The sequence below is a fragment of the Felis catus genome, chromosome B1 (genome assembly GCF_018350175.1).
Source record: "Felis catus isolate Fca126 chromosome B1, F.catus_Fca126_mat1.0, whole genome shotgun sequence".
In the NCBI taxonomy this organism is placed as follows: domain Eukaryota; kingdom Metazoa; phylum Chordata; class Mammalia; order Carnivora; family Felidae; genus Felis; species Felis catus.
This window is the reverse complement of record NC_058371.1, coordinates 2,746,599-2,772,449: the sequence shown is the minus strand read 5'-3', so window position 1 is coordinate 2,772,449 and position 25,851 is coordinate 2,746,599. Positions and strand designations below refer to the sequence as shown.

General features: G+C 43.4%; 1 protein-coding gene across 3 annotated transcripts in view; it reads left to right on the top strand.

Annotated features, from left to right (window-relative positions):
* Positions 1 to 25,851, top strand: part of CSMD1 (CUB and Sushi multiple domains 1) — a 2,016,427-nt gene that overhangs the window by 1,976,631 nt on the left and 13,945 nt on the right. For all 3 annotated transcript variants that reach the window (XM_045056760.1, XM_045056761.1, XM_045056762.1), the window contains 11 exons: positions 6,457 to 6,633; positions 7,714 to 7,893; positions 10,232 to 10,405; positions 10,695 to 10,868; positions 12,818 to 12,891; positions 15,798 to 15,909; positions 18,306 to 18,485; positions 19,755 to 19,799; positions 22,326 to 22,487; positions 24,930 to 25,042; positions 25,623 to 25,710. In XM_045056760.1, coding sequence (XP_044912695.1) covers positions 6,457 to 6,633; positions 7,714 to 7,893; positions 10,232 to 10,405; positions 10,695 to 10,868; positions 12,818 to 12,891; positions 15,798 to 15,909; positions 18,306 to 18,485; positions 19,755 to 19,799; positions 22,326 to 22,487; positions 24,930 to 25,042; positions 25,623 to 25,710 — 1,479 coding nt within the window. The remainder of the gene's footprint in view (positions 1 to 6,456; positions 6,634 to 7,713; positions 7,894 to 10,231; positions 10,406 to 10,694; positions 10,869 to 12,817; positions 12,892 to 15,797; positions 15,910 to 18,305; positions 18,486 to 19,754; positions 19,800 to 22,325; positions 22,488 to 24,929; positions 25,043 to 25,622; positions 25,711 to 25,851) is intronic.

Sequence of the window (25,851 nt, the reverse complement as noted above, 5' to 3'; positions counted from 1 at the left end):
GAAATACAATCCTATATATGTACATGTATATGTGAATATATATACCATATATATGTGTATGCATATATACGTGTGTGCATATAATCTCATCAGAGTAATAGATTATCCTAGAAGTAACTATATCTAGGTAAAGAGATATGTGTATATAATAACCCAAGGTATTTTTTTATTGCAAATCACCTTCTCACAATCAAGTTAGCATAATATTAAGTTAGCGTAAATATCGAGTTACTGTAAATATTAAGATTAGGCCCTAAAGAAGTTGACTTTACTCAAATATGATTGAATAGTAATGGTGGGATGCCACCTGCCACTGTGAACTACAGGATGACACTTTCCTGTATTGGCTAAAGTATGTGACTCTAAATTAGTAGACACAGTGTTACTTAGACACAATGTTCTCAGTTTCCCCCTCTCTTGGAGAATTTGAATATTACAATTTGCATGACAGCACATCTTTCTCACCCAAACCAGAGTATTTTCTACTCTATAATATGGTACCTCAAAGTTGTACATGACTTCCGTAACGTACCTTTACGTTTCGTCTCAACCTTTTCCCTCTATACTACGCCTGGGAATTGTCTGTCCAGAATATATTTGAAGATTATTAAAATTAAACAAGAGATCCACTTTACTCCATGACATGTTGAATGCCAGTAGGCTAGCCTTCTTTCTGGGGACAACTATAAAACAACAAAATATATGAGACATTTATCTTATTAAACAACAGACAGTGCATGACTGTGTTCCATAGGAGAAAAGGAATCCGTGAGGTGAGCCCATAACCTCCTGGTATATTTTTCTTAATGCACAGTCAGAAAGTGGAACTCAGGTGGTATGGTGGCTTGGTGAGGTGATGCAACAAAAATTGTTCTAGGCTACTGAAACAGAACTTACAGAACATGGAATCTGAGAATGGCTGGCTGAAAATGGGAGAGCCCCATAAGTCTGGTGGACGTTCACTGGGTGACTTGGGTCAGGGTCAGGCAGATGAGAACAGGTGAGACCCATTGACACAACAACCTTCTGCTGCAGAGTTGAGAGTGGACCCATGATACTAGAAGTCATACCCTACTGAGAAACACTGGACATCTGGCCAGTCAGAGCTCTTACTGTGCACTTGGGACATTTCACAGATGCCCAGAAAGCCCCATGCATTATGAATATGTACCATTCCCTAAAACAAGTGTAATGTGCTAGAACTAAGAGCAAAAACATGGTAGGACTAAGACTGAATAGATCTCCTCTAAAAAAGAATGAACTGATGGCAACACCCAAAGGGTGTACAATTAGTTTAAAAGCCCACCAGAACAAACTCCAGCACATTTGGAAGGAAGGACATAATCCATGCATCATTTTGTGCACAATGTCCAGCATAAATAAAAAATAACTACATATGCATAACTCAGAACGACATGACCCCTAATCAAACAAGCAAAGAAAAAACAAATAGAAATAGAATCTGATCCTGAGATGACCCGAATGTTGAAAATAATGCATAAGGACTTAAAGCATCTATTTAAAATATCTTCATGTACTTGGGGCACCTGGGTGGCTCAGTCGGTTAAGGGTCCAACACTTGATTTGGGCTCAGGTCATGATCTCACGGTTTGTGAGTTCAAGCCCCACATCTGGCTCTGTGCTGACAGTGCAGATCCTGCTTGAGATTCTCCCTCTCTTTCTCTCTCTGCCCTCCCCTGCATGCTCACACGCACACATGTACCCCCTCTTTTTCTTTCAAAAATAAATAAATAAACGTTAAGAAAGTATATCTGCAGGGACTTAAAGTATGTTAGCATCATAAACAGATGGAATCTTAATAAGAAATGAAAATAATAAAAAAACAATCTGATGGAGACTCTGGGATTGTCTGGATTGAAAACTATAGTATCTGATATAAAAACTTTGCTACATAAGCTTTGCAGATTAAAAATGGCAGAAGGGTCAGTTACCATGAAGATAGTTCGCTGAAAAGGATCCAATCTGAAAACAAAGGAAAGAGAGAAAACAACAACAACAGCCTAATAATTTCCTATGGGATAATATCAAGCAGTTTAACATACTTGTAATTGAAGTTCTAGAAGGACAGAGAAAGAGTGGGGCAGAAAAATGGTTGATAAATTATTGGATAAAAGTTAACCAAATATGTTGGGAAAATACAGCTCCCAAAAGCAGAACAAACCTGACTTAGATGCCTTCATATTCTCTTAAAAATGGTCACTCACAGGGCACCTGGGTGGCTCACTCAGTTAAGTGTCTGACTTCAGCTCAGGTCATGATCTCAAGGTTCATGAGTTTGAGCCCCGTGTGGGTCTGTGTGCTGACAGCTCAGAGCCTGGAGCCCACTTCAGATTCTGTGTCTCCGTCTCTCTCTGCCCCTCCCCTGCTTGTGTCCTATCTCTCTCTCTCTCTCTCAGAAATAAATAAACATTACAAAAAAAAAAAAAAAAAAAAGGAATGCTCATTCACTTGGGACTGTATATTCTATATCAGGTTTACCAAAAGCACTTTAGTTTTGCACATTTAAAAGATGAAAAAAATTAAAACAGTTAAGAGTGAGTGATATTTTTCCGTAGGAATCTCACTTTGGTGCTATGATATAACACCATGGGTTCTATTCGAGCAAATCATAAATGAATTCATTGATTTGATTAGGAGAGCTTAATTGGATTTTACTTCAAAATGTACCTAAGTCAGACCATGCAAAGTATTTTTAGAATAGCATTTGGTTTATCTAAAGTTAGAAAGTCAAGTGTTTCTTATAAAATCCTTAGAAACTTGGCTATTAAAATCTGTGTACAGAAAGAAGCTGAAATGTTTCAATATGGCAAAAGTGCCCAAACATGCTATGCCCTACAAAACTGACTACCTCAGAACTGCGGTGTTCAGAAATCATGGGAAGTTGAGTGAGTAAGAGTGTAATTCACACTCACAGTAATAACAAATGATGGCTAGGAATGTATGGCTAATCCTACACCCCCACAAACACACATGTTTAAATCTTTTTGGGCAATCTGTGGCTATTTTTTCTCACTTGTTATCATAGAGCCCAACCTTTGGGGAACATATTATTCTCTACAGAAAAGGGCGTTACCAGTGACTTTGGCATTTCCGCCAGTGTTGGCTATGACTGTATCCAATCCGGTGAGACCATCTATCACCTGATGAACTACCTTCTCTGAATCTATTAAAGGCATTAGAGCCTGATGGGGCATTTCAATAAATGGTAAAAAAAAAAAAGAGAAGAGTTTATGAAACACAAAATAAAAATATTTTGAAAACTCTTAAGTGTCAAAGAACTTACATTTGTAATGTATTTCCATCATTTCAGATCATGTTTTCTTTGCTAGCCATCCAGGCTTGTAATCATAGACTCATCGACTAAACTTTTCAAATGGATGTATCGTAAGAAGTTGCTTAGATATAAGCATTTCTTATATCTTTGGCCTCATTGCTTTTAGTTGCCTTAGGCAACTCTGAATCCTGTTTCCCAGGAGCTGATGATAAAGCCTACCTTTCTTCCAGGTAATAGACAAGCTAGCACAATGTTTATAATGAAGGTAACAACAGCATCAGCCACCCCGTCTACCTTTACTGCTACTAAGATGTCAGATTGCCTTCTAGGCATTTTGCATGTATTCTGTTTAATCTTATGAAAAGTGAGAGTAACTACCCTTATTATACCCATTCTGCAGTGAGGACGCTGCATGTCAATAACTTGATTTGATGGCTCATGTGTACTTAAGTTGTATGAGCAAAGATTCAAATCCACACTATTTAACTCGATTTAGCAGCCATGTCCCTAATGCAGAGTGCTGCCTGAACAGTCCCAGCATCTGTAGACAATACACGGTTTCTGGAGTGAGTATAAGGCTCTTTTATTACAAATCAAGTAAAAGAAAATGATCTTTTACCAAAAGGAGTCACATTAACCACGTGTAACTGAAAAGAAAAGATGTATTTAAATTTTTTTAACTTATTACTTATAGAATATATTGTTTCCCTTCTGTGACTGTAAATGTCATCTCTTGTTTTTCCTCAGTGGAGGTCCTCCTATGTCATGGAGGCATTAATGCAAACACAGACATATTAAGGCTAACTTCCAATCTTCATTTTTCTTTTTCATTTTCATGGGCATAACCATCAGTGAAACTGTCCTTGTCAGGGGAAAAAAAAAAGTTAACCGTGAATTTGATTTTGCAGGATACAATTATCTGAGGGACTTTCTAAAATTTTATTTTATTTTATTTTATTTTATTTTATTTTATTTTATTTTATTTTATTTATTATTTTATTGTAGAGACAGAGAGAGCATGAAGGGGGAGAGGGGCAGACAGAGAGAGAATCCCAAGTAGGCTCTGTGTTGTCAGCCCAGAGCCTGACATGGGGCTCGAACTCACGGACTGCAAGATCATAACCTGAGCTGACATCGTGAGTCAGACTCTTAAATGACTAAACACCCAGGAACCCCTGTTTCAGGGACTTTCTGAACATTAGGATGTCATTATCATGATGGGTATTCTTACCCTGACAACATATCTGTCTGTAAATTAAGCTCGAATATGTTCACCTGTGTCTTGCATCCCATTTTAGCATTATCTTTGTCAGGTGACATTTGAAAATTGCTACACATTTCAATCGTAGTTATGGTTAGAATAAAATGTAAGAACATGGTTGTCTGGTTGGTTTGCTAAATTACGAATTGGATCAATACAAGTCTCTTCTCTGTCGGGCTTTTCATTGGTACATCAAACAACAAATGTCACATATTCAATGATGGATCAACATGTGTTGATTGAATGAGTAATCGTCTCGAAGAGTCCAGCCTATGGGCTTTTGGCAACATGACATTTTGATTGATAGTATAGCCATCACAAGACTTTTGGGCTTCAGATGTTCAATGTTAAATATCATCTGCTTCACTATTGGCAAATAGATCTCATTTCAAATGACAGCCAGAAAAATGCTGAAAGATCCGTGCTAGGAAAGACTGTAAGTTCACACCAGATCCATTAGGGAAGAGGGTTGTGGTGGACTCATGTCTGTCATGGGCACAGACAGAGAAGCACCAGCATGCATGCTTTGTAGTTGTCAGACACGATCAAGTCCAACCTCAGGGTCAGCATGTTTTTCAGCACAATATGATCGGCGATTCCCTTCACGTCCATTACAGTGTCTCTTCTATACTATGTAAGTTTTGTAGTCAGTTTGTTTTCTTCTGTATTTTTTTTTTTTTTTTTTTTTTTTTTTTTTTTTTAGTATACACGTGTATCTTTGAGAGAGAGTGTAAGCAGGGGAAAGGCAGAGAGAGGAAGAGAGAATCCCGAGCAGGCTCTGTACTGTGTCAGCACAGAGTCAAGTGTGTGGCTCAGTCTCACGGACCGTGAGATCATGACCTGAGCTGAAATCAAACGTCCCATGCTTAACCGACTGAGCCACCCAGGTGCCCCTGTTTTCATCCACATTTTTAGAAAAAGTCTATCTTTGTTCTGAATGCTAGATTTGAAAGTGGCACAACTAAATAGGAAGGAGCATTTGTAAACATTCCAGCCATTCTCAGAAATGGTCTCAGGATACATTCTGCTGTGAGCGTCCAACGAAAGGTCATATTCTTTCTATGTCTACCTGCTGTGCATCATGTGGGAGTGCTAAGGAGAAAAAAACACAATCTTTGTGATAAATAAACGCGAGTACAAAAGTCAAGAAAATCCTATTAAGGGTTAAAACCATCACATGATACACACCCAGAAGCCACTGAGCTTTCTGGGCTAAGAAATGTGCGAGGGGGGTACACCGGGCGTAGAACTGTTGCCCAGCCTTTCATTATTGCCATCGTTAGAGGGCATCTTAATGCCTGCACGGGCATTGGGATCATCTAGAGAGAAACAGAGTGCAGCCTGTCCAAGGCCACTGAAAACAGCCGCCGTTGGATGGGGTAACAATGAGGAGACCATTTTACAAGACAGTTTAAGTACTCACTCATACTCCTCAGGCATCACTTATTTTCCAAAATGAATTCTACAGATGTGAAATATGACCCGATTTGACCGGATTTCTAAAAAATCGGTTATTACGTGAAGGGAGTGACTTCTGAGTTGCTGGTATCAGATAGATCCTTTAAAAAAAATCCTTTTTAAAAAAAAATGTTTTTTTATTATAAACACGTGAAATCCCAAAGAAGCAAGTCTTGGAATTTTCAGTGCTTAAATTCATCTTTTAATTTGTTTTGAAGTAGTTTAGGAAGAATACTGTGAAAAGACAATTTTCACATTTGTAACTCATCGATAAAATAACGGTACAAATCATAATGTAAGATATATATTCAACATCTTCATAGCAATAGGTCCTATTTTCTTAAAAAGAAACATGTCGTCTACGACACTGACAGCCTCTGGTCTCTTGTATTGATCATTTTGGTAGGAGCTCACTGTGTTTGTGTGTTACTGTCGCTCACAGCCGTGTCCTGTGGGAATCCTGGCACGCCCACCAACGGCATGATTGTCAGCAGTGACGGCGTCCTGTTCTCCAGCTCGGTCATCTACGCCTGTTGGGAAGGCTACAAGACCTCGGGGTTAATGATTCGGCACTGCACAGCCAACGGGACCTGGACCGGCACAGCCCCCGACTGTACAAGTTAGTAACAGCTGTCATGTGGGCCGAAGGACATCACCGACTTGACCGAGAAAAATTTGTTTATTTGTTAAATACTTTATTGATTTTTTTAACACATGGCAAAAACAAGGTCTACATATATATGATGGCTCTATTTATTAGACAGTTTTAGATCTTTCTTCACCTTCTTATTTATATGGTTGAAAATATTTTCTTCTTTTTAATGTCTACTTATCTTTGAGGGGGGGAGAGAGAGATTACATGCGTGTAAGCAGGGGGAGGGCAGAGAGGGGGACAGAGAATCTAAAGCAGGCTCTGTGCTGTCAGCAGTGAGACCGAAGTGGGGCTTGAACTCACAAACTGTGAGATCATGACCTGAGCCAAAGTCAGACATTTAACCAACTGAGCCACACAGGCGCCCCCAAAGCTATTTCCATTGGCTAGTGGGTTGGACGTTGGAAAATTGGGGCCAACAAAAGTCAAGGTTTGTCCTCTCTGTAGAACATCTCGTTTGCAGAGAAATAAGAAAAGTGTTTATTCTCTGATCGCAGCCTTTGTCTCTGTCCTTAACTTTGTGATGAGAGTACACACGGTACATAATTAAGGACGGGACAAAGATGGCAGCCGGCATCCCCACAGCCAACCAGGATCGAATAGAAACAAGCGATTCCAAACACAGTGTCCCAACAACCAGTCAGCAAACAGCAGAGGACAGTACTGCTGTAACAATTTACTACTGAATCAATTTGGTTTGTTTTCATTAAGTTTAATTTTTTATTTATTTTGAGAAAAAGAGAGTGAGCATGGGAGGGGCAGAGAGGAGAGAGAGAGAGGGAGAGACAGAATATCCCAAGCAGGTTCTGCGCTGTCGGCACAGAGCCCGAAGTGGGGCTCAAACCCACGAACCATGAGATCGTGACCTGAGCCGAGACCAAGAGTCAGACACTTAACTGACTGAGCCACCCAAGCGCCCCACTGCTTAATCATTTTGAATATCAGCATAAGGGGAGTAACATGAACAGAAACCAAAATGAATTCATTTAATGTTTGTTTTTGTTTTTGTTTTTACCTTTCTAATGCTTTTTGTCTTCTGCTCGTTAGTTATAAGCTGTGGGGACCCAGGTACACTGGCCAATGGCATCCAGTTTGGGACGGATTTCACCTTCAATAAGACTGTAAGCTATCAGTGTGACCCTGGCTATCTCCTGGAACCTGTCACATCATCCACCATCCGTTGTACCAAAGACAGTACATGGAATAACAGCAAACCCACCTGCAAAGGTCTGTGTCATTACCTTTCTGGTCTTGCTGACACAGAAGCGTTTGTTGAATTCCATTTCACTGCATTTGCAAGCATTTATGATGTCCTCTATGTGCTAGGAATTCTCGTGAACTCATTTGCAAATAAAATCACTGCCATTTTCTTAATACATTAATCTCAGCTTTACAGATGGGAAAACAGACTAGCAGAGTTAGTAAATGGCTCAGTGTACAAACCAAGATTGGGAGACATCAGCTCTCAAATGATGGGGTACAGCCTTTAAGTCTTAAGTATTTTGAATCCCAGTGATGTCCTCTGTCTCGGTAAACATTGTTAACCCCAGATTTATTAAGGCTTAAGGCAGGTATGATGGGGAAGAATAATTATAGGACTTAAAACTCCACTTAGAGAGACAAGCCAATCATCAAATAATGGCGGACCATGTTGGTACCATGATGTTCTGTGGGATTCGGACACTGAGTCTGAAGACTCCCTACAAATATAGAGGCGGTAGAAAAGGTTTATGACTTGGGGGTTGGACTTTGCAGGGAGAGAAGGTCAGGGAGACGCCAGTGGATGTGACTTGAATGATGTAGCTGAGGGCTGGGCTTTGACAGTGAGAAAACAGTGGTGCTGGAGACAGTTGTCCAAAGACAGCGATCTGCATGGTTAGGGCTCCTCTGCCAGCACTGGAGAGAGCACGTGCCAGCTTCCTTATCAGCCGGGCCAGAGTGGGGCAGGAGGGGCACAGGGAGACAAGTGGGGCTTGAGCGTGGCTGGCCCCAAACAAAAATGCAGTGCCTGGCTCTTTGTTGGACTAGGAACCCAGACGGTTCTGGGGGAGTTGTGAGTTGGACCCTGGCAACTGCTAGTGAGGAAGCGTTCATCTTCAGTGGGCTCTGAGAGGCAGATGGGTCTTGGGGCTTGTGTGGACATAGCTCAGTGTGAGGCCTCCGTGAGAGCTGGGTGCTCAACCACCTGGCTCCCTCTCCCTTCCGACGTGGGCCTGTTGGTGGGCCACGTTTTCCCTCCCACCGGTGCATAAGGGTCGCAGAGGCTCCTGTCTTCCGCCAGCCATCATTAATGCTGTGTCTGTTGCAGGCGCTGGATAAACGTTTACTGAAAGTCACACACTAGTGTCAGGAGCCATCTAGTCACGTGACGTGCTCATGACAGCGACCAATAATTGCACTGGTCTCTGTGATGTCACGTGCTTTTGTAGACTTTTGCTCCTCTTTTGAACAGCCAGTGCAGTTGGAAGGAACTCCGTGGGCAACCAGGCCCTTCCAGAAGAGACCACTCTCTCCCTCTGAACCTGTCTGGGGCTAGTCACCTCCTCACGTGATTCTGTGAAACCACGTCGCTCATTACTGTTCCCTCCTAGGGGACTTCTCACTTGATATCCCTTGTCTAGAGCACGTGTCCCCCCTACCCCCTCACATGTGGACTCTCAAGAAATATTGGTTGAAAAAACTGAATAGATGAGAGATAACAGAGAGGCTCATTTCCAACTGCTGACTGTGCATGTGTGACTGTGTCTTCCGACGTGAGAATGCCTGAGTGTGAGCACGCAGAAGAAAATGCAGGTGAGAGTATACACCTGGGTCCCTTCTCTTGCTGCCTTCTGTCATTGGCAAGCCTCCTCCAGGGTGAAAAATCCAGAAAGCTCTTGGATCTTCCAAGAAGATTTGTCGATCGCAGTCCCCAGCCCCCTGCACTTCAGGGTAATGGCTAGGCTCTAAGGGGGCTACCTGGGGCCACGCCAACCACTCATCATCTGTGAGAACTGCGTCCCTGCTCGGGGGCTGATATAATACACTGGGCGGTGGTGTTCCACAGAATCTTCTTAACCATGCAAGTGCTTGGTTTTTAATTATTCGGCAAATGGATCCACAGCCTATGTCTTTCACATATTATATCTTCATGTGTTAAAAAAACACAGAGCTTGCCAACTATATATATAAATCCAGAAGTCTGTACTCATGTCATACAAGCAAGCGCAGATTTGATTTGTTGTTGAGAACCATCATGAAAAGACATACATTGAATACGAGTATTTCTTCCCTTCTTGGCCTTGTACGTATTGAGAATGTCATGTTCAATCCTGCTTTCTTCCACCGTGTGATATGTTGTGACTTTGCTGTGCTCTTATGTACTTGATCTAAATTAATGAAGAAATATTGGAGAAAAGTTTTATTATCTCGATGTGCTGTCTTCCTCAATAATTCTCGTATGAAAAGAAAACAACCCTATGTAGATGTCCTTTGTGATCCGGGTAGAATTAAAACGTGCATCCTGTGAGTGTTAGGGTCGTGGCGGATGCTCCGGATGTTCAGTCTCGTCTGTTCTTTGAAACAGCCGTCACGTGTGGCCAGCCTCCTCAAGTACAGCACGGGAAGGTGGAGGGAGCAGATTTCCACTGGGGGTCCAGCATCAGTTACAGCTGCGTGGACGGCTTCCAGCCCTCTCACTCCGCCATCCTCTCCTGCGAAGGCCGTGGGGTGTGGAAAGGGGAGGTGCCCCAGTGCCTACGTAAGTCCCCCAGTAATGCTTGTGCCTGGGTCACGTTGCACTGGACCATGAGGAGCACCCTCAGCTCCCGGTGTGAGGAGAACAGCAACGTGTCCTCTATAGCCATGCTACCATATGCAAACGTTCACGCTTGAGACCTCCCCACTCAAATGCGCATTCTGCCCCTCCGTCATTTCCCAGTTTAATAGTTGTCCCCAAAGATTTCGCAGACACTAGTTACACGACCCGAGTGGGCTGACCCGATGCGGCGGCTCCTATTGTTGGCTGACTGCCTTGTTGTCTCCAACAGCTGTGTTCTGCGGAGACCCCGGCACCCCCGCGGAGGGGCGGCTCAGCGGCAAAAGCTTCACCTATAAATCTGAAGTCTTCTTCCAGTGCAAACCTCCCTTCATACTGGTGGGGTCCTCGAGAAGAACCTGCCAGGCCGACGGCACGTGGAGCGGCACCCAGCCCACCTGCATCGGTAGGAACGTTGTTGGCAAGACCACCCCGAGGGTGTTCGGGGGTGGGGACCCGCACGCTAAAATGGGATCGTTTGTGGCTTCACAGATCCTCTGCCCACAGATGGTTCGTTGGGCAAGCCCTCATCGGCTACTCCGATTAAATCCTACAGATCCACTTTGGACTTGAATTTAGGTCTTGTTTCCCTGTCTGCACCTCAAGCGGCAGGAGCATTCTTTCAGGGAAAGACAGCTTTGTTGAAGACACTGTCATTGCCCTTCTCCAAAGCCACCATCACCGGGAAGACGGCCTGGCTGTTGTCTGGGCGTCGTCCCCTTGGTGCCAGTCTATCTTCACTGGCCAGTCCCTACTGACCCACCCACACCAGCAGTGGTGGAAGGAGTCGGGCACGACGTTCTGGTGACCTTGGAATATGGCAACGAGACTTACAAGTCAGAAGACGCTTTCCTTATGATTTAAGCCCTGCCTTTTTATGTTGCATTTCTGTCTCCTAGAAAGGATTCAGATACAAGCTGTATTTGTCAAAAGTGAAATTCTTAGTGGCAGAGAAACATTACCCTTTATTTCTGTTAAGAGCAATTTTCTTCATACCTCATGGCTGCAGATTCATGTTGATTGATGGGTTAAGTTTTTCACCAGCTGTACTGAGCCAAGGAGTAGATGTTCTGCATCTTTGTAGTAAACAATTAATGATCTATAGTCATGGTTTCTAAGAAATTGACTGATTACTACTTAAACACAAAGAGCTTCAGGAATAATTTCCTTGAAGCACTGCCTTTTTTTTTTTATTAATAGACATGTTTACTGCTATTTCATTTAAACCGTTGCTTCACGGTTCCTCTCTCTACACTAAGAAATGGTTTTCTTCCTTCCAATAGGTTAGTTTCTCTCGAAAACATTTTTTTTTGTAAGTTAGGTGATTTTTTTCATACGAGCATCTAGAGAGCAGCAAATAATAAAGCTACACACTCCTCATTGCTCAAGTCCGACACTTTTGGGGAGAGAAATGTCACTTTTGGTCTACCATATGCCTCAACTTTGAAGCACTAAATATATTTCCCATTTTGAAGTCTCGAGGAAAATTAACTCAAGAAATTTGCGATCACGTAATGGATGACTGAAAGAGATGACCACTAGTGAACTCCTTAAGAACCGAGGGATCATAATAATTACTGAAGACAGCATATTAGTGGACCAACCAGTATACTATGTCTGACCGGAAAATGGAAAAGGGTGTTCATTCTGATACAGAAAATAATACACAGAGCAATTTAGAATCTGATAAAGGACTAAAGAGGAATACCTAAAGAAGTCTGAAAAGAAGATTAAAATAACAATTTACTTTGATTTTTATTTTTTTTTATTTATTTTTTTTCAACATTTATTTTTGAGACAGAGAGAGACAGAGCACGAACGGGGGAAGGGCAGAGAGAGAGGGAGACACAGAATCGGAAACAGGCTCCAGGCTCTGAGCCATCAGCCCAGAGCCCGACGCGGGGCTCGAACTCACGGACCGCGAGATCATGACCTGGCTGAAGTCGGACGCTTAACCGAATGAGCCACCCAGGCGCCCCTTGATTTTTAACTTTAATGCAAAACATCTTACATATCTGCCAAAATATAATTTTCTCAATTTTTTATACTTTGTCTATTTTTAGAGAAAGAGAGAGAGAGAGAGGGAGAGGGAGGGAATGAGCAGGGGTGGGGTGGAGAGAGAAGGAGAGAGGATCCCAAGCAGACTCCAGGCTCAGAGCAGAGCCCTATGCGGTGCTCAATCTGGAGACCGTGAGATCATGACCTGACCTGAAATCCAGAGTCGGGCACTTAACCAACGGAGCCGCCCAGACCCTCCCAGTTTTCTTAAATTTTTATGACCTTCGAGTAAAAATGTTAGAGTCCCTAGAGTAACCGTATCTGGTGCTCTTTGTTTTGTTTTTATGTGCGTTTCAGATCCAGCTCATAACAGCTGCCCAGACCCCGGCACTCCACACTTTGGAATACAGAATAGCTCCAGAGGATATGAGGTATTCCATTTTTATTTCACCCTGTTTCTCTGTAATATAAAATGCAAGTGACACTCGAACATGTGCGCATGGCTTCACGTACCCCGATTCATCGTATATTTGCGGAGATACATTGATGCGGAGAGGACGCCCACGTGATATGTTAACTGTCAGAATTGGGATAGCTGGATGCATCTTAATTCACACAGTAGCAATTGTCATATTGATTTCTACTTGAAAGTTTGCATGACGTGATGTTTTTTTGTTCGCTGAACTGTCCTGGCAGTTCTCCAGAGTGACCGGTGGTCACTGAATAGCTACACGTGACAATACCCTGTTCAGTGACCCGATGCATCATGGGCAAATAATACTAGATTTTAGAGACAAAGACAGAAGAAAACGCATTCAGCCTCCTCAGCTAGTAGGCTTACTTTGTGATACTTCTTTTCCATGATACCTCTGTGTATGAACTATTTGCATACTTGATATCACGTTTGACGTTCGTTTGACTTTTTAAATAAAAAGTACATCAACACGTTAGGTAGTATTAGAGGAATAACCAAAACTGGGAGGTAATGAACCTTGAAATAAAATGTTTCCACCATCTTAAGTGATCAAGTGACTTCACAGCTCGATGATGAGATGGCTTTGAAAGCCACAGTTAAATATGTGTAGTGCATTCAAGTTAGAGAGCCCACTAATTTAGAATAAAAAGCCTTTTGTCTTCAGCCACTTCACTGAGGCTTTCCTGAAACCTAACGTATTCTTTCTTGGTTGGCTCTAACACACCTTGGCTACTTCCTGATGGCATTCCTACGCCCCCCAGAGGAACTTGTCGTAGGTACCTATGAGGCACAATCTGGCGTATTTTATGTTAGGTGTCAAATATGGCCCAATCCTCAGGGAAATGCTAACTGGCGTGTAGAAATGTCACGCCACATATACGGCAAGGCCTGCAAAGACTGTACTGAGTAATGCTCTCACTGACTCCCCACGGGTTCCTTATCTGCCCTCAAAGAGCCCCCGTGAAGTCCACATTTAGTGACTACACTCGGCATCCTATCCCTGGGATCTATCTTAAGAAACTAATAGGAATGGATGCCTTTCTCACTCCTCTGATGACAAGATCAAGTCACACTAACAAGAATGATAGGTTGGATCCAAAAGCAAGATTTGCCAATACTTTAAAGACACAGATGCCACCCTTTAAGGAGATGGCGAACCCTGTCAGAGGAATCGTCCCAAAATGTTTCTGGTTTCTTCTTTCGTTTTCATCAGGACACATCAAGTTGTGAATATAACAGAGTTTTGTTTTCTTCAGCACTGCGCTCTGCAACGTGCTCACGCAGAGTGAGCCGCTTCGGTTTTAGAACATCCCTCGTCATGCTGTGTTCATTACGCAATTTAAATGCTGCCCTCCAGTCTCCGGCGGGCCACGTCCCGTCAATTCATAAACACCAGGTTAATTTACAGTGATCAATCTGGACTGGCCAGGCATCTTCTGCTAAAAGATACTCTGTTGAGAAGGACACTGTCTTTTCCTCCGACCAGTACCTGATAGAGGCTCTCTCTCTGCTTCCTGCTAGTAAATAATGTCGCGTATTTGCCAGGAGGTCCGATTGGGGTCAGTGACATCCTGACAAGGAAATTCGATGGAGGGTATTCCTGATAGGTGATGGATTACGCTTTACCCATCTCTGCATCTCAAATCCGTTATTCCTTTGCAGTTTAGGTAAATTTGATTTTTTTTTTCTGTATAAATTCCAATCTCTACTTTCAGGTGCCAGTGGTAAGGAACAGCTTGTTTATTTATTTTTTTTTTTTCTGACACGCTTCATCACTATTCAGTGCAGCAACTATTACCCCATGTTTTACTCATAGTTCTTCTCCCCAAAATCCCAATGAGGGAGATAGGGACTGACCCAGACGGGAAGACACATGTAGAGGAATTAAGGACCTGGTTTGAATCCTCTGAGCAAGAATCAGGGTGCACTCTTCACCTGTGCACTTACATGGCTTCATAATTCATGCCTTAGGAACCCACTTGGTCCCATTCCGAGCCACAGGGTGGGCGAAGCTGCCTTCCAGGTGTAGACCACCTTTCTGTGAGCGTACTTCTCGTCCGTTTTCTGTTCTCCCCAACCTGCATGTCCCGGATATAAGTGATCGGTGACCAGGAGAGATCATTGATTCCCTTCAACACATGACCATCAATGATCCTCAAAAAACATGTCTACAGACCACTGGGAACCTTCCCTTCAAGGCATTTCCAGTTAAGTTGGGGAAGTAGATAAACATACAGGTGCTTCTAGGACATTGCAGTAAGAAGCATATGATGCATCCTTGGAAGGTCAGGAAAGAATGTGCAGAAGTGAAAGTTAGCAAGATATCAACAACTAAGGGGGGAGGTAGGGGAGGTTGTGAAGGTCTATTGGGAAGATACTTCAGGCATGCGGGTGGCAATAAAGAGTCCAACTATCTGCTGCTTCAGGAGGATAGACTGAGTTTCGAGAGATTCTACGATAGAGCAGGAGCTGGCCAATCCCCAGCAGTGTCAACAAAAGCAATTGGATAAAGCCAACACCTTAAATAGGGATAGCAGGAAATAATGGAAAAGGGGAAAAAATTATTACAATCTGAAGACACAGAGGGCCAAAAGGAAAGAGAAAAAGCGTTCTTTCGTCACCCAAGTAAACTCCCTCTTAAATGACCACGGTTCTCTGTCCCTGCCTGTATCCTCACCTCGTGCATTGAGCAACTCAGCCATAACACGCAGTCGAAACGTCCATGCTGGCTCAAACAATGGCCTGACATGGAAGAGAGATGTCACTCGCGTATCTTACCCCGGAATGAGCTTTCCGGCGTGATGACATTGTATCTCGCACGTCCGCTCCGCCTCTGAAGCCCATGTTGGATTTCCTCTCTAGGTTGGAAGCACCGTGTTTTTCAGGTGCAGAAAAGGTTACCACATCCAAGGTTCTACGACTCGGACTTGCCTGGCAAATTTAACTTGGAGTGGAATACAGACAGAATGTATACGTAAGTGTGATTTCTTCCACCGCAGCCAGCCACAGCCTATGTGTTCTCGAACCTCTGGGAGGCGTTTGCCCTCAAGGGAAATCATGAGGAATTGCCTGATTTTTGTTTGATCATTTCTAATTCCCTAGACCAGAATTTCTCAGAGTTGGATTCCCTAGAACTAGCAGCATCAGCGTCACCTGGGAGTTGGGTAGTGATTAAAATTCTCAAGCTGTGGCCCCAGACTTTGGGAATCAGAAACTCAGGGGCTGGAACCCCAGTGGGAGCAAAAAGGAGGGACAGCACGCTATCATCACCCAGCTCTGCGGGTGATACTGGGGCACGCTAAGGTCTGAGAACATGCCCTAAACCAAACACAAGTGAATGACATCGGTAACACTCACAGAAAGGAAACTTTCTTATCCATGCTATTATTCTTCTAGAATGTTTACATCAGATTATTAAAGAGAGGGTAAAATGGATCATGAAATATGTCATGATATTAATAGAAATATCTTAAATGTTATTTTTTTTATTTTAGAGAAAGAGCTAGCAGGAGAGAGGGTGGTGGGGGGGGAGGGAGGGAGGGAGGGAGAGAGAGAGAGAGAGAATATCTCAAGCAGGCTCCAAGCTCAGTGTGGAGCCTGAAATGGGTCTTGATCCCACAACCCTGGGATCATGACCTGAGCCCAAATCAACAGTCGGACGCTCAACCGACTGAGCCACCCAGGCGCCCCTTAAACGTTATTTTTGAAGTCCATATGAATTTATCATTCAAATTGTTATGTAGGATAACATTTTATTCTGTGACTTAATCATGAGAAATAGAAAAGATATTGTGGGAACAATTCATAAGTCAGTATTTCACCCTCTATCAGCTTAATGAAATAAAAAATTTTAATCTTACTGTGTTAAATAAGAAAATCAAAAAAAGTAGAAGGTCATGAAAAATTCTTTTAATGGTGTATAAAATGTGATTTTTGTGTATTTATCAGTATTATCAGATGTATATTTAATTCAAAGCTATCATCTCTAATACTCTAGTCAAATGATATATGTGGATATTATGTGTGCACAGATATGCATATATATGTGTATATATATTTGCATATAGACTTGTATGTCTGTGTATATGTACATATACAAACACGTGTGTGTTTGTGTCTGTGGATCTTGGAGCTTGCTATTATCAGGTATTCGTATGTTGAAAGTTTACTGAAGCAGAAAATAGTATGATACTTAAAACAGTTGCATTCATAATTTTAATGTTGTCAACTTGTTTTATAATCATCTGCGAAGAAGTCCATTTCTTGAGACATACGTAAGAAGTGACTTGAGATTTAAACATTGCAATCTTACTTACTCCTAAATTACGTTTTAAGAGAAGTAAGAATCTATAACATTGCACTCAGCTTTCTAAACATAAATCAAATTTTTACCAAAATTATTGAATTAACTAAATAACAGCCTTGTTAGCTGCCATCAGACAAAAATCAAGGCATATTTCTTTTTTGTGGGGCAGGCTGGGTGGCTCAGTTGGTTGAGCATCCAACTCTTGATTTGGGCTCAGGTCGTGATCCCAGGGTCGTGGGATCGAGCCCCGAGTAGGGGTCCATACACAGTGTGGAACCTGCTTGGGATTCTCTCCTTCCCTTTGCTCCTCCCCCTCTTGCACATGTGCACTCTCTCTTTCTCTATCTCTCTTTCTCTCTCAGTCTCTTTAAAATAAAAATTGAAGGGGTGCCTGGGTGGCTCAGTTGGTTAAGCATTCAACTCTTGACTTTACCTCAGACCCTGATCTCACGGTTCGTGGGTTCAAGCCCCGCATGGGGCTCTGCACAGTCCGTGCGGAACCTGCTTGGGATTCTCTCTCGCTCCCTCTCTTTCTGCCTCTCTCCACCCATCTTGTCAGTCTCTTTCTCTCCCTCTCAAAATAAATAAATAAACTTAAAAAAATTAAAATGAAATATAAATTTAAAAAAAAAGTGTATTTCTGTACCTGTGCCAATCTGTGTGTGTTTAGCTTATAGGGATGGTCTTTTAAGGAAATGTGACATATCATTTATCTTAATGGTAGATCAGAAGTGATCTATTTATTTCAGCGCTCTGATTTATATTCTAAATTTCTACACGTAATTAATTACACACACTTACTTATACGCAGACAGGGAGAGTAGAGAGAGGAGGGGGCAGGGAAGGAAGGATAGGTAGGGAGAGCTGGCAAATCCCAAGTTTTCGTGATGTTAAAAGTTTCAGGGAATATTGGGGATATTTCAAGATACCATACTCTCAATTTTAAGTTGCAACGTGACTTTGCAGCCACTTCCAAATTTTGCCGCAGTTCCTGATTTCTTTAGACTCTAACTCTATCTTACGCAAAGTGCCAGTGCTTCCTAACAGAACGCGTGCCGTTTCAGCCCACGCCTGCAGACAGCCAGAAACACCAGCCCACGCGGACGTGAGAGCGATAGACCTCCCCACCTTCGGTTACACCTTGGTGTACACCTGCCATCCGGGGTTCTTCCTCGCGGCCGGGTCTGAGCACAGGACGTGTAAAGCAGATATGAGGTGGACGGGAAAATCGCCTGTCTGTAAAAGTAAGTCGCTGAGGAGGGAGTGAACACCCCTCCCTGCCGAGCCCCTAGCAGGAGCATCAACTGCCCATCGGGCTAGCTTCCGTCGTAAGATCCATAAGTAAACAGCATCATGGAAGTGATGTCGGTCACCCCAGCTGAATCTGTGCTTCATGTGGTGAGCTGTGTGTGTGAACGTGTGCGTAGTAAGTGTTTGGTACAACGGAGGCATAGTCTAAGTAGACATGTAGGTTTTACTATTTGCTAGTCACACTTGAAGCCACAGAGAAAAGCTGTCTGGTTCAAGAAAAGCATCATGCGCTAAAAGGCCAATAATACACACCATATTTTTGGAAAGTGTATTTTTTTTTTATGAAAATGGGCAAATATCACCCAGGATTGGTGGATATATAAACGAAGCCATTATTTTTAAGACCACAGGCTGTTTGGTGGCGGGATATACATCTGTGTATTCTTTACATTGGTTCAAATGACAAAAGCGATTGGCACGAAGGTGATGCATCAATTACCCACGTATTTGTGTACTTACAAATGAGAGCCCTAAGACAGGGTCAGATCTGATGACAGCTGAACTTGGAGATTCCCCACCAAACACAGATCACACACGCATCAAATACTACATGGCATAAACACTAAATATGGAGTGTGATAAAATCTGTGACTTTAGTTTTACTCTCTGGAAGCCTATTTATATTTCCAAATTAGGAATTCTTGTCTCTCTTGCCCTTCTCCATCAGATGCAGAAGAATGCGAACTTTAAAAACGTAATTTGTAGTTTGATGCAGACCTATAAATGCTAAGAGACTTTGAGTTAAATCCGACGTGATAGACGAAAGTAAACGTCCTGCAAGGGAAACAATTTGGTGTTATTCAATCTCTGTCGATTTCTTGACTTGGAAAGTCAAGAGAGGCTACGAAATCTTAGTTGTTCTGTATGCCACCTTTCACTGGCGGCTAGCATATCCCAAATAGGATCGAGAAAATGGTTATCAACCACCCTCGTTTGCAAGGCTCTCTGTTGTAGCACACCACACAGACATGCACCTGTCACAGCTGCACTGGTTTTCACCATTAAGCTCCGTTTTTTTTTTTTGACAAACACAAAGGATACTCTGCTGTGAATGTAGGGGTTTAAATGGATATGTAGAAGACATTCCTATTTTGTACCTTCAAGCAATCTGGAGAAAGGAAAATTGCCTCAATTTGACATTTTTTCAAACTTATTCAAAAATAAATGTTTTTGAAAATGATAATTTGTCTTTTTACTTGTAGGTAAAGGAGTGGGAGAAGTTAATGAGACAGTTACTAAAACTCCAGGTTTGTATTCCAGAACAGTCCTAGATCTCAACCACATAAGCGATTTGTTCTCTACTCTGTACAGGGAAACAGATTTTAACACGCAAACTTCCGACTCCACTAGACCACGAGCGGGTTAGCGATCCAGCCACCTAGCGCGCCGAGCCCACGCACATTTCTCTCTTTCCTGACGGTGGTTTGTTAACGGAATGACAACACTTTACTTAAGACGAGAACCTGCGGCACGATCACACACGGTTTCATTAAAAGGTGCCTCGGGCATTGTGTGGGCAGAAACGGACTCGAACTGTTGATCATAGGATGTGATATAATGGAGAGCCTTATAAAGAGGGTTGCGATTCTTTCCTCTAAACCGGAAGCTGATGTGAATGAGGCATTGGGACAACGTCAGCTGTTACCTTGAGCCGATCGGATGTAGAGCTCCATTTTTTCCCCCCGTATCTCCATAATCCAGGCATCCTCTGCCTCCCAACGTGTTAATTATTGCTTTTTGTTGTATGTGGTGCCTTGCTAGATGCATCACACAGAAAATCGAAAGATGCAGTCCTGTTTCCTAAGCGACATGCTTACTGCTCCAAATCCTCTGTGTTATAAAGTTAGAGACTCTTTTCATCATGCATTGTGTCCCCAACTTACAATGTAAGTCAACCTTTTTTTTTTAACAGATATAGAAAACTTGCATACATAGATAAGGTCATTTCCCTAGTAGTTTCCTTATTCGACTCTGAACACCGATCTTTTAGACAGGAAGGTCTGTCCTGACATCAGATGCGGAAACCGTATGTGTAACGCTCCCGTTGAGTCACAACGCTGTGTTAAAACACCGCAGTCTCAGCCAGGCCAACGTCCCGACACGATGAAAGGAATTTTTCCAATGTACGCCATGAAGCGTAAAAACTCCTTCTTAAAATCGCTATTCAAATGGTATTTACAAACCGAATACGGAAATCAATAGTCTTTATCCAGACAACATTGTCCTCAGTGAAAGGAAACACAATCTGTTGCTGTGATGGTGTGTTTGTTCTGTTTTTGTTTGCTTATTTTTTTGTTTCAGATATTGAGATACTTGCGTACTTTATTTTGAAGGTGCTTCCATCCTCATCCGTCCACCTTTTCTCATTCCCTCCGAGGGGACTTGCTAATTGTGGTTGTCTGTCGAGGTAGCGCGTCGTAACAAATCTCCGCTTGCGGTTGTCGTGTCACGCTGCAAACCAGCAGCAACAGAGCAGATGAGAAGGCCCCCAGGGATCACCGTCACCACATTGCCGATGGCCATGTTGATACAAGCAAGCCAGCTCTGGGATGCTGGTTACACCTTCCTGCACCCAGTCAGGCATGACCCATTCCTCTGATACACCAACATGAGCCACTCATCAGTGACGGGCTGGAACCAGTACATTCATAGCGTCAGCCGAGTGGGTACATTCTCTCTTAGGGAAAACAACCCTGATAGGATTCTAAAGCCTGTTAATTTTAGTGAAGGAAAATACAGTCTTTTCAGGTTTGCCTGAAAACTGGGCCCCAAAACGGCCACTGATAGGCAGACGTGTTGAACGTCCCTTATCAATAAGCAGATGTGTGCGATGTCGTGTTGCTATCGTAGTTTTTAACCTTTCCTAAACTTGTAAAAAGCACTATGATCGCAAGCTGAGTCTACTGAGAGCCACGGGAAGGGCCGACGCTCGCTCCTTCTTGGCTGCCTCCCTAGCTGGTCTCGGTTTCATAGGCACGGCCGAGCTGGCCAGACAGGACGATGGCCAGTTGCGCTGAAAGGGGCACATGAACGTAGATAGTCTATGTGTGTCCTAGAAATTGGTTCCAGCAAGTGGATTCGGTAAAAACCTTGATTTAGGGAGAAATGCATCTTTACATACCTCCATGGCATTTGACATCGTTGGCTCTAACTTTCTTAGCAATCAGGGATGTTTTTCACAAGAATAGAAGAGCGTGGGTGGGTGGGTTGGGATCTCCTTGTGAGATAAAGACCTCCCGCCCCAGAGCACTTGTGTCTCTATGAGCTGGGTGAGCGCCCTTTACTGGCGCTTTGACGTGCAAGCTTTCTGAGGGCAGGCAGTTCCTGGTGGAAGATACGTGCCAGCTCTCTGAGCTTTCTGTGTCTTCCAAAGAGTCGACCTGGATGTTAACGAACAACCGGTCGTGGTTTCCCGGGTCAGTCTAACATCTTATTATCAGACACAATAACCTCACCTCATATCAGTCGCTCTGGTTCACCGCACCCTCTGGCCTTGGCAGCTCCGTTAAAAAAGGAACGTTTTGGCACCTAAAGTGTTTCTGCCACAAATCAACACACGGACGTGGGGGTGCATCTCACAGCAGTCTCCCTCCCCATTCCATTTCCATCGCATACATGCCGTAGAGGGCCTGGGATAGGTCATCTCTGTCCTCATCACCGTCATGATCTGTGATCTCTCACTCAACACGTATTATGCCTCTGTGTTGTAGAATATCTAAATTTAATTTTTCTGTGTGAGCTAACATTCCTCTGGTTTTTCCCCCCCCCCACAGTTCCTTCAGATGTATTTTTTATCAATTCAGTGTGGAAGGGATATTATGAATATTTAGGGAAAAGACAACCTGCAACTCTAACAGTTGACTGGTTCAACGCAACAAGTAGTAAGGTGAACGCGACCTTCCTCGAAGCCTCGCAGGTGGAGCTGAAATTGACAGGTAGGCCCTGAGGAGTTTCATCTTCCTCAACGAAGAATGTGGGCCGAGGCAGACCCTTTATCTCCTCACAGAGGAGGGAGCTACCATTTATTAAATGCTCATTAAAATTACATTGGCTTTGCATAAGCTGTGTCTCATGGGATCCTCTCGATAGCCATGGTAGGTTGGTATTCTCATTTTTAAAGATTACAGAACCAGCCCAGAAAAGCTAATTAATGTGCTTGCGATTATGCGTGTGACATACTAAGTCAAAGATGTAAGATTTATATCCAGAGCTACATGTCTCCAAACTTCATTGTGTCAGTATCCTTGTTTTCAACTCACGGTCCTCGTGAGATTTATTTGTCATCCTGCTGTTAAAATAAAAGCAGCTCTAATTTATATGCCAGACCCCATTTTATGTACTTAACATATATTATCTTCCTCATTCTTACGTCTGTCCTATGATATGAGCGTCTTTATCAGACACATTCTTTACTGATGATAAAAGAGAGAAAGAGAGAGAGAGAGAGAGAGACACACACACACCCAGGAAAATGAAGTGTCTTTGCCAAGGTGCTTTGGTAGAGGTAGAATTTGATCTCAGAAATCAGGATTTCAGCACTTGGAACCTCGAGTCCACACTCTTAATAAGGGTATCGCCTTTCTGACTATATAATGTCTTTTAAAATCTTCTCATTTATTTCACTTCTCACAGCTATGTATCCTTGTCTATAGACCAACTCCAGGAGGGTAGGGATTTTCTCTGAGCTATTCTCAAGGCCCAGCCCTGGGCCTGAATACCAAGGGGCCCCGAATGGCACCTGTTCTTTCTCCAGCCACTGGAAAGTATGATGGCGGCTCAAGATCCCCCCCGCTTCCTCACATTCCCCTTTCCTGCTTCCTGGAAGTGGAAAACGTCCCAATATACATACTGTGGATTGAGGAAAAGCGAAATCATTTCAACTCCGAGAGGCTTAGCAGGCACCTGTGAGCCCACGGTCTCGCAGCCACACGCAACTTCCTACGTTGAACCTCTAAGTGGAAAAGTAATTAGGCCACGTGCCCAAAGGTACCCGTCATCAAAATCCACCCAGGAACTTTTTTAAACGTCCAGATCCCTCAGTATTCCCCAGCTGCCTGGCTTAATCTTTCTCCTGGTAGAGTTTGGATTTATTCCTTTCTCAAAGAAGGTGGCTCCCCGAAGAGGGAGGGAGGAGGAAGGCAGAGCGTGCAGAGCCAGCCGCGGCCACACTGAGGCCCTGTGGGGGTGGCTGTTTGCCACACGAGACCGTATTTCATTATGTCTCCCTACAGCGTGTAGACCTCGGTTTCAGAGTTTTAGAGGTTGGATGCAATGCCACCAACACGGAGCTGCTGAGGGCGGGAGGAAGACCAGCCCAGAAGGCCCGGGGCAGTCCCTCTTGTCAGCTGGGCCCCACTGGTTCCTCTCCACCCCATGTGCCCACCAGCGGAGACCGGGTCCTGGGACAGTAGAGATTAGCTTCTCTAGTTAGTTTGCAGGTAGTGTGAATTAGTAGCTCACGGCCACGTTTTCTGGAACGGGCAGCAGCATCTTCCTTTGACCCCGTGTTCTTGGCACGGAGGACATTTTGGTTTTAGGTTATTATTCATTTAGTACTTGTTTGTTTACTTATTTACCTACTTCCTCCATGGGGTGGGGAGCGAGCTCTGGCTGTCAGCGCAGTCCCCGCCTGCGCCTCGCCACGTCACCTCATCTCTGGGCCGTACTGTTAAGTGTCATTCTCGCCGCCTCACGGGAGGCCGAGAGGTGTGACTGTGCGGTCTGTCCTGCCCAGAACCGCACCGGCTACTCAGGGATGCTCGGCAGGTTCCGCTCGCCGTGCTGTTCACTCTGTCTTTAGAAGGAGCCATATTTAGGGGCACCTGGGTTTCAGTCAGTCGAGCATCCGACTTTGGCTCAGGTCATGTTCTCCCGGTTCTTGAGTTCGGGCCCCGTGTCGGGCTCTGTGCTGACAGCTCGGAGCCTGGGGCCTGCTTCCGATTCTGTCTCCCCCCTCTCTTCCCCTCCTCCATTTTCTCTCTCTCTCTCTCTCTCTCTCTCTCTCTCTCTCTCTCTCTCAAAAATAAATAAACATCAAAAACAAAAACAAAACAAGAGGTAGCTTCTGGCTGGGGTCTCTTTGTCCTCACAAATGACCAAAATATGAATTTAAAAAGCTAGATTAAAACAATAATATAACTGAGTGTGTATAACCTTTATTCTTTCTGTGGGATAAAGACGTCGAATGCAATGCAGCGGATGGGTACGTGGAAAACAGAACTACTGAGGCTCAAATATAAAAATAACAGCTATAATTTCCATTACTTCTGATATTGTCCTCTCTGTACAGTATTCCAAATCAAACGGATTGAACATCTGAGTTATTAACCCTTGTGGAATCCTCCAATGTAAGAATAACCAACTTTGATTTTCCGTAGGTGTTTACAAGAAGGAAGAAGCTCACTTACTTCTGAAGGCTTTCCAAATTAAAGGTCCGGCAGACATTTTTGTAAGCAAGTTTGAAAATGACAACTGGGGACTAGATGGCTATGTAAGTACTTCCTGTGAACGGTCGTCACACAGGGACAGAGCAGGCACTTAGACGCACGTCCTGTATGTAACCCCACATTCCACCCCAAAGTCTGAACATGGCCATTGCGTAACCGCTCTGACAGTTCTAAAGAAAAAGTCATTCCCAGATAGAAATTTAACAAGTGCCACTAATATCCTTCTTTGCAAGTTAACCATCGTTTGTGTGCCGACTCATTGTCCGACATAAGGGTATGCGGCCTCATGTGATGCTCCGCAGCCAAGAGTGTGTCACAAAGTGAGTTTAACATGACGTAGGTTATATATGAATTCCTGTATCTGTCCCCCTTTACAACCCATGCGCATGTTCTCGATTTTACTACCTGTTTCGTGGTGAAAATGAAATAGTGAGGATTTATGTTAATCCTAGTTCACGTGTGTCTTTTCCAGTTTTTAACTACTGACGTGTCACTGGAAGGAAGGACACAAGACACCATATTTAACCTGTACTATCTAGCTGTGAGAATACAGTTCTATTATGACAGAACAGAGTATTATTAAGCCCCGCCATGCATTGTTTTTCTCTTCTTCATGCACATCAGGTGTCATCAGGACTTGAAAGGGGAGGATTTACTTTTCAAGGTGACATTCATGGAAAAGACTTCGGAAAATTCAAGCTGGAAAGGCAAGGTAAATGCTCGCATGTTATTTTTTTAAAGCACATGTCAACTTGGCCTTCACGTTATTGTGCTGAAAAGAAATGGAAAGGCCACGACCTTGGAGGAAACATAAACAAAAGTACCGGGAGAGACAACCGTGTTTTACAACAGA